At 33.1% G+C, this 9766-nt stretch overlaps 1 protein-coding gene across 1 annotated transcript in view; it reads right to left on the bottom strand.

Moving 5' to 3' along the window:
- Window positions 1-2617, bottom strand: part of LOC105178606 (peroxidase 27-like) — a 10342-nt gene extending 7725 nt beyond the window's left edge. Inside the window, exon 1 of the mRNA XM_011102117.1 lies at window positions 2405-2617. Coding sequence (XP_011100419.1) covers window positions 2405-2617 — 213 coding nt within the window. The remainder of the gene's footprint in view (window positions 1-2404) is intronic.

Here is a 9766-nt window from a genome sequence, read left to right on the forward strand (position 1 = left end):
TTTGACAATGAATTTCTTTCCCCCTTGCATGATAACTGGAAAATGTTCTTGGACTGGATGCTGTGTGACACTGTATTGACTTGTGTTTCACCTAGGAGCTTGTACTTTCTTCTTGGATTTGGCCTTTGTGTTTTCATGCTCATCTTCTGACAATTCACTTGCTGATGATGCATGAGAACCAACAATAGCCTTTTCATCCTCTTCTTCAATTGTTTCAAAATACTCCTCCAAAAAAGATGCCTTTTTTTGTTGTTGATGGCATTGGGTGCAAAGCCAGGTATTCGTTTGAGAATTCATCAACCTCAAAGTCCTGCAAGCGGTGTCAAGAATATGTGACTTGAGTCTACATAGTCAAACTTAGCAACCTCGCCACCAATATAATAAGGAATAGTACAATTACTTGGGCTAAATTTTCCCCCATAATAATATGTGACAGTAGTTGAACTACTGTCAGGATCTGTAAATTAAAAACCAATCAAAAAAATAATACTAAATTAGAAATATCACCATCACCAACAGACTAAGAAAACAGAAACAAAATAATACTAAATTAATTTAGAGGGCTTTGCATTTCTCTGTCTTTCTTAGCATGTAATTGTAGCCAAATTTTCTCAATCGGGTGAATGGAGTATACGATATTGATTAATAGCCTTGTATATAATTGCTTGCCGTTTGATTCCAAAGTCAATTGATTCACATCCTATGCAGGTACTCATATGCTCCAGAGATTGGTTGTCTACATATACTTGTTTTCACTGAACATTTTGTGCATAATGTTCTGGTTACCAGGTTCTTTGTTAAGTAGAGCCAATTACCTGTTCATATAGCATTACTTATTTGTGCTTGGAAAATCAAGTCTTATGAAACTTACACTGTAGCAGGTTCTTAGTCTAAAATCAACTCAAACTGGCCTTTAAGAATAACATCTCAAGTATTGCCATGTCAGTTAACTCTTATGTTACAATTCTATTTAACAATCAGTTCATACTCTTAATTTAACACAATTCAGATTATTGGAAACTGCCATTTAGTTTATCAATCATTCATAATCTAAAAACTAAAGTTCAAGATCTCCTACTACTTAAATTCTCTGCTGATACACTTTCACTTGAATATTCTTAACATTGGCCAAATGTATATGCTCAAAAGAAGTATATGTAGATTAATCATTCTGTTGTCTTTAATTCCAGGGAACAGGTAATCTAATCTGGAAGCATGCAATTGGACATCCAATTACTTCATCTGCTTATGTAGATGAGAACACCCAAGTGATGTCTAATGGCTCCATTCTGTCTGGCAGGTAATGGTTAAGGCTTAGCATATTAAGTTGGCTTGTACTGATTAATTTTCCTAACCGTTCTTACTCATCCTTTTCAGGTTAATCTGCGTCTGTGACAGTTCTAGTGGTATGCATGTGCTTACAGTTGACTCGAATTCTATTGGAGGTTCAAAGCAAAATATGAAAGACATAGTACAGGAATTTGCTCGATTGGACTTGGAAGACGAGACCTAACGAAGCACACACTTCCTCCCTCAGTTATACATAACTGGATTGAGGCGAAAGCCCTACCGCTTGGAGGGTCTTTCACAACTTTACATATTAAAAATAGAAACAACAAAAAAAAATTAATTTCTTCATACCCCCACATACTGATACAGAAAGATAACATCCCCCCACATGTTTTTCCTCGAACAATTAAAATGAAAACGCAGTGGGAGACAAAGAGGGACCACAAAATGCGTATTAAAATGAAAACACAGTGGGAGACAAAGAGGGGCAATGGGGGACCACAGACAAGAAGAGGGAAACTTACGGTATAAAGGAGGTGGGAGGTTTAGGTGACGCTTGCTCCGTATAACCACCATTTTCTTGTCTTTGGTGCTCTCTATTCGTCGTCTTCTTCAGGTGATATGATCAAAGATTAGGGTTGGGGATTGTTGGGGATTAGGGTTCTTTGTCTGTCGATTTGGGAAAGAAAATGACGTACGCGTTTCTTTGTTGCCGTTTTGTTTTGTTTTTGTTTTTGTTTTTGTTTTTGTTTTTGTTTTTGTTTTTGTTTTTGTTTTTGTTTTTGTTTTTGTTTTTGTTTTTGTTTTTGTTTTTGTTTTTGTTTTTGTTTTTGTTTTTGTTTTTGTTTTTGTTTTTTAAGTTATTTTCCACGTCAACGGACAAGTTGGCAATTAAATCTACACCACAGCCACGTCAGCAGCTTATATGGCAATAATTCATTACCCCCCCCGCCACATCAGCAAAATCCCCAAATTCGAACCCTAATTTTTGTCCAGGTAAGCATTTTCCGGTACATTTGAAAATTCCGATTGCCGGAGTCCTTCAATAGCCAAAAAAAAATTAATTCTGGGATGCTATTTGCTACACCCTTAACTATAGTCCCTGAAATGCTACCCCCCTTAATATACGGGGCAGTAAATGCATTCTCAGCAGAGGGGCGGCAAGAGTTGGAGCAACAGAAATTATACGAGCAGTTTCCCGTTTAACGATCGCCTCAGCGGGCGGACATGTCTTCTTGTAGAAGCCGAGCTTCAGCCCTTGAGCATTGCATATGTTGAAGATGCCAAGAAGAACAAGAATGACAAGAATATGCTTAGTGAAAGCCATTCTGTCGTTGTCGATCAAATGAGAAAATCTCAGACAATTTTGGCTGAGGTTCTCTTGTTTTGTTCGATCGACATCCAAAGATGGTATATATAGACTGTCTGGTTGAGGACAAATTTAAAAGAAATTTGTTGTACCATAGTTGTCACTTGAACTAGTAGCTCTTGACCATAAATTTTATTCTTGTCAAGTTGATATAAATAATCTTTACTTGACTCTGTGTATAAGATATTGAAAAACAGCATGTGGTGCTGTGTTACAACTTAATTATTTAGATTTGACCTTATTGTAATAATTGTCGTACGTTGTTTCCGCAAGCATATAAAAAAAAATGTGACTTGAAATAAATAGAAAATGGAAATTTGTGAAAAGAAATAAACATGGTGTGGTGGGAGGAGAACGAAATGAGTATGTAAGAAAAGAAACATGGAGAAACAGAAAAGAAAAAATAAATTATAATTATAAATTTATTAAAAATATAAATATTTGTGAGAAAAAGAAACATGCAAAAGTAAAATGATAGAGAAACGTGGAGATGTAAGTTGAGTGAAAAAACAATTAAATTATAATTGTGAGATTATTGAAAAATATTAAAATTATTATTTGATTATTTTTTTTAAGGAAATAAATGAATTAGAAAATAAGTATAGATACTCAAAAGTTGATACGGAAAAGAATTTTGTTTTATAATAATATTGATATAGATATACAACGGTTTACTTACGGTTTTGATCAAGACTTCAATTGTTGGAGCTAGTAATTGGATACATATATGTAACAATCAATTCTTATGTTCCAATTTTCAAATACATTGTTCGAATAATTTTTAAATATAAATTAAAACAGTTGATAGATTTAAATTCAATCTAGAACTTAAATACTGATAATGGGATTGTACATATATTAATTTTTGATATAATTAACACTAGAATTAAAAAAAGACATTTTTGAGCCACGATTAATTACTATAATTAAAAACTAGATATTATGGTGAATACTAATTAACCACGACTGGCGATAGGTAAAAGCAGTCCAGGCTCCAACATGGCACCTAATTGACCTGGGTAACAGTAGCTACCTTGGACCACATCAGCTCAAGGGAAGCCCACTACCCATGTAAGCAAGGAAGGGCTCTCTGACAAAAAGCACTCCTCACAGGCGTGGGATCTCCCAAGGTGAAGGAAAATTCTAGTAAAGCACATCCACACATGGATAAGGAGGATTTTATTCCTTATCCAACCAACTTCTGCGAGTTTCTCGGAGTAGGTTAGACCACTTGCAGATGGGGGTACTTCCCCTCTAAATACAGATCTCCATATGGAGAACGACTCTCACTCAAAAAGCAATTTTTCAAGCAATTTACAATCATTACTTGTTCTTGCATTCTTTATCAATCTTATTCACCATATCTCAATTTCATTCGAATTTATTTATTATTTTGGCTTTATATCCTCATAAATCCAATACTAACTTGAGTGCCAGAGTACTAACATTTTTTTTGCAGGTCCTCTCCTCAAACCCCGCATACGTTTCGGCCCAAAATTCGAACAATAGTCCATATTTACTGAAATCCATGCTATTTTTCGCACGCATCACATATCATTCTCATCTTAATCATTACTTTTTTATATACTTGCATATATAATAATTTTTCAATCATAAATCTTACAAATCAATATATAATTTTTTTATTTTACTTTGACATAACATTACTAACAATTCTAAATGAATAAAAGATTCAACTAGCAATTTCATTTAAATAAAAATTTTATTTGAATTGACATAACCACTAATAATAGAAAACTAAATATCACTTTTATCAAGTTAAAAAAATCTATTGATTTGACACCACTGTTAATATAACACACACTCATTAACTAATCCAAACATATTCTCATTTTCATACATTTCTGATCGTGGTAGATAGTATTGATCTTGAACACCTACATCTAATTAAAGTTGATAATTTTCTCCACCAATTTTTTATGATAGTGATGTACGGTTACTTTTGTGAAGCTCATACTTAAACTTTACCGACAGTTCTATTTCAATTTGTAGACAGTTCTGACTTTATTTTATTAGTTTAGAGTCTTTACAACCTAACACCGCTACCTCCAAAAGCTCTAATATATGTGAACCCTCCGAGATCGTCTTATCATTTTAGTGTTTGTGATATGAAACCTATAAATAGCCGTCCTCCATGCATCCGCAAGTATAACTTTTGATGCCTTAATTAGCATTTTTACGACCTTGTCTCTCTGATTTAGGCATTAAGAATTATTGCCGGAACCTTCTTTGTATGACTTTGAAAGTACGTAGGTTGTTTTGTAGGCCTTATAGCAGAAAGATTTAAACTAACCTAAAAGACATTACCCGTAACATGTAGTAATAAACCTAATAAAATGAGGGTGTGACATTCGCTCTGGAGATTATTAATATGCTATTTTTTTCACTGATTAATAATTTGTTTATGAAGCATATATTTCAGTTAAGGGTTCAAAAGAATCCGAACCCGCGTAGATCTAGTGAGAGGGTCATCTATATAAAGTGTAAACAAAATTAAATAAAATATTTTTTCTCTAATATAATTAATTATTAAGCATAGAAGTTTGATTAATCAAATGATGTTCGCATGTTACCCCTGAAAGTGGTGCATATGCATACACTACCATGATCTGAGTCAATGGAATCTTCAATTTCTTTAATCGGACATTACAAGATAAAATGTCTTACAACGTATAGTATTATTGCCAATGGATATATATATATATATATGTATACCCGTCCAAGCTGTGATTTATCAGAGCGAAAAATGATATTTTCTGAGGAAGAAGTTATCTGTAATATTCTTACATCACTGTATTAAGAAGCAAACACACACAAACTATGTATATATATACTGACGTATGTAATTTTTTCTTGGGTCGTGTTTTACGATGCTGAATGAAATATGCTTCTCAAATGAATTGTTGCAAAATATATCTGATCTTGATTGAAATCAGCGACCTTGTGTTCATTTACGTATTCTATCAAGACAGTGTTGGATATTGAGGACAAGAAAGCACGTGAGGCTCGTCGGGTTCGTCCCCAATTTTGACCCTCCGACTCTCAAGTTAGAAGAGTTGAATCGAATAAAAAATGTACGATCAAAAGCTAAATAGGTCGAAGATAGTTAGATGTCAATTACCTCAAATAACGGTGCGTCGAAGTATTTATAGAGCTCAGGTGATCACTGTTGTTTGGGCCACGTGTCCTCATTTGAGGAGCAGGTGTTCTCGATCGGACGGTCCTCAATTGCTGGGGTCTTCTTTCTCTTAATGGGTCCGGATTTTGGTCTACCTGACCCGTCTCACAGGTGCACAGATCCTGAGCTCCAAAAAGATAAAAATTCCCTTCATTAAAGGTATTTTTGGCACTTCACTGCTAAAATTGGGTTACCCCCATTAATACCAATTAATGTGAAGCAGGGGCTGAAGTTACTGAAGCTGTTCTCATGCGAAACAGAGTCGCTCATCGTCAAGTCGCACTGCGTAGAAACACGCTTTGCCATCTCCTAATAAGCTTCCATTTCGGATATTTGTAGATATTTCCTATATCATATATATATTTATGGGGGTATTAAGTCTTGTACGATTTTCAGAAAAATTACCCCATGTCATATAAATATACATATATATATATATATATAATATTATATAGACAATCTTAATTAATTATTATTCGTTCGGGTTACTCTGAATGCTCCATCTGCTGCAACACTAAATCAAACTTTCTTATTTTTTTCATTAGCACACGTGCAGCTTGTTTAGGCTTAAATGCATCTTTTGTAACTTAAGTTATTTTTTTTGTTTTTTAACGTTTTAGGATTAGTATTTTGGCCTAGAATAAAATATGAGACAAGACATGGGATCTGTGTATTTCTTTGCTTTCATATACCCTATATATAATATAGGGTATAGGATAGATAGAAAATTTGCATCTTTTTAACTTAAGTTCTCTTTTTTTTGTCGGAAAAATGCATGTGCATTTTCACATGACCTTTTAAAAATTATTATACCTATTGGCACGTTTTTTGCATCATTTTTGTCATCTTTTTAATTTTTGAAATTTCAGTTCTTTTTTTTCTCGATGAGGTGAACTGAGATGGAAAAAATGACTAAAGTCGTGAAAATTAAAAAGACGCAGGACCAAAATATAAATCTAAAAAGTTAAAGGACAAAAACGCTAAATAACATAAATTACGAGACCAAGATTGTATTTAATCTTAGCTTATTATGTTGAGTACTAGATAATCGCATTCCATCATATGATTCGAGCAGATCGATTTTAAATATATTTAACTCTCACTAAAAAAATTATTTTTTATATTATAAATAACTATAACTTAAAAATCATAGTGAAAAGATATACTCTACGACGATCAATACGAAAACTTACTGCTTTGTTTCGTTTTGTTTTTATTCTTAGTTTTCGAGTTCGTTCTTGTTTTTGTATTGAATTTATGTAAAAAATAAAATTATATTTGAATTAGAATATCTTTTTTATATGTTTTCTTACAAAAAGACATCGTTGATGAATCAAACTATTATCCTTCACTTGCAGCATCATCCGTTTGCATTAAACAATTAACACATGATCCACAAAACAATAACATGCTAACTACTCGGTAATTAAACAACAATTAACAATACGAGGTTCCATCTGTCTTTCTTTAACTCTAATCACTTGATCATTAGAGAGTGTACGAGGTGTGGTGTAATAACAATACAGCTGATCATTGAACTATTAATGTGCAAGTGTCCCTTTCCTCTTCACGTTTGGATGGTTTTTTCTAATACAATTAGTTCATGATTTTCCATCATTATCACGCTTAGTGATACATCATTAGGGATAATTGAGCGCCATTGACGCCACAGACAGTCAACGAGCACAGGTTGAAGGGGCCGCCCAGATGGGACGAAGCATGTGCTGAAGCTTGATGCAATTATATATACGTCATATATTACGTATAAATCATGCACGTACTCGTTCTGTCTTAATATTTTAATTATTGTTTTATCAAAAGAAATACTAGTTTTTTTTATTCATCAACAGCCACTTTTTATCAAAAGACTATATATAATTCAAGAACAATGTTTTATTACAATTACACCATTTTAACTTTATATTTATATATATATATGTGTACATTTATTTTCTTACAAGTATAAAATTATTATTATGGAAATATTGAAAGAAGGATGAAATTGAAAGTTTATATTGTATTTTTTGCCGACCTCGGCATAAGGGAAGAGTTGTAAACTGAATTGTCGGAGGAGGTGCAAGTATAACTTTAAATATATTTTTGAAAATTTTTTTGTATTTTTAAAAACGTCTAACTATAATCCATCCTAAATTTTTATGGATCGATTAACTATTATCTTGAAGAATAGTGGTTAGAGTTATTTAATCGTACAAGTTTGATGAGTAGTAATTCAGTTCTTACGAAAAAAAAAAATTACAATTTTTTCCTTCAAACATTGCAAATTTGTTGCCCAGTCTTTGGCTATCTCACGACCAAATTGAAAATCTTCAATAAGTCAATATGCCTACTGATTATAGGCAGGCAAAATTGTAAAAGTAGTCCTGTATATATATAGGGGTGATAAAATTAGTCCTGTAATTCGTAAGTATTGGACTGACAATTTTAATCCTATATGTTTCAATTTAGTAACAATTTTTTAGTCCTTTGATAAAAAAATTGCTAAAGTTTAGCCGGACAAATTAGGGCTTAGGATTCCAACTACCAACTGGCTCGAATTAAATACGTGGCATTATCGTAGGATGCTGATATAAGAAAAAGTAAAAAAAAAAAAAAGAAAAAAGAAAAAGACCCCTCTTCAACTTTTCTCTCTCTCTCTACCCGTATGAGGAGAAGTGAATGGAGCCAATTTGAACCCTAACGTTTCATCTCTCAATTTCTCCCTCTGGCGAACGACCCCCGTGCCAGCCTTCTGACCACAGTGTAGCGCGGTCTGACCACAGTTTCGCCTTTAACAACCATCATTTTTCATCAATCCAATTGTGATTTTCATTTACTCTTCCTTAACAATTTTTATTTCCATTCACTTTCTCTTATACGAGTAGAGCGAATTTGAACCCTAACATTCATCCTTCAATTTCTCTTTCCGATGAACGACTTTGGCTCCGACCGTCTGATCAAAGCTTTGCCTTTTCCAACCCATCATTTCCTCTCAACCAATTTTCATTTCCATTCACTCCTCCTCAACTAATTTTTATTTCCATTCACTTCCCGTTGTACAGGTAGAGAGAGAGAAATGTGAAAGAGGGTCCTTTTTCCTTTTTCTTGTTCTTTTTCTTATGTCAGCCTCATACGAGAATACCACGTATTTAATTCAATCCCAGTTGGCAGTCGTAACCTTAAGCCCCAATTTGTCCGGCTAAAGTCTGGTATTTTTTGATCGAAAGGACTAAAATTGTCACTGAATTAAAACTTACAGGATTCTAAAATTACGAGTCCAAATACTCAGAGGACTAATTTTGCCATCCCATGCATACATGTCTAATTTTATAATTTTGTAATTGGTGACGAACAGTTGGTTCAACAACTACTTATATTTATGTTTACTGTATAATCTTAGTTGCTGCAAAGTGATAATAAACAGCCTAACAGACTATTGCTGTCTTGTGAAAAGCTAAGACTATCTATAATTATTGATAGATAAACAAGTCAACTACGAAAAATAGAAGTTGACATGGTGCGTGATAGATTGGTACAGCCTGTGGTTTCCATCCATTGCTTCTTCATATAATTAGTAATTTATGTATTAGGTAATTAGCGAAATATTATAATATATGAGAACTTCCAAGTTTTATATCATCATCATGAGGAAAGTTAAACAAAAAAGAGTTTGTAGTAATATACTTGTAGAAAATAATTATGTTAGGGAAAATAATATTATTGGTCTAATAAGTTAGGCCCCTTTTATTTTTGGTCCTATTCATTACGGAATTATCTTTTAGTTTTGTAACTTATAAAAATTTGGACTTTTGGTCCTAATCCATTTTTTCATTGATAATTTAATAGCATTAAGTATTTTTAATCGGCGGAAAAATTGACACGTTTTTTAGTTTGGGACCATTTTAAGGAGA

This window comes from Sesamum indicum, linkage group LG16 (genome assembly GCF_000512975.1).
Source record: "Sesamum indicum cultivar Zhongzhi No. 13 linkage group LG16, S_indicum_v1.0, whole genome shotgun sequence".
Classification (NCBI taxonomy): domain Eukaryota; kingdom Viridiplantae; phylum Streptophyta; class Magnoliopsida; order Lamiales; family Pedaliaceae; genus Sesamum; species Sesamum indicum.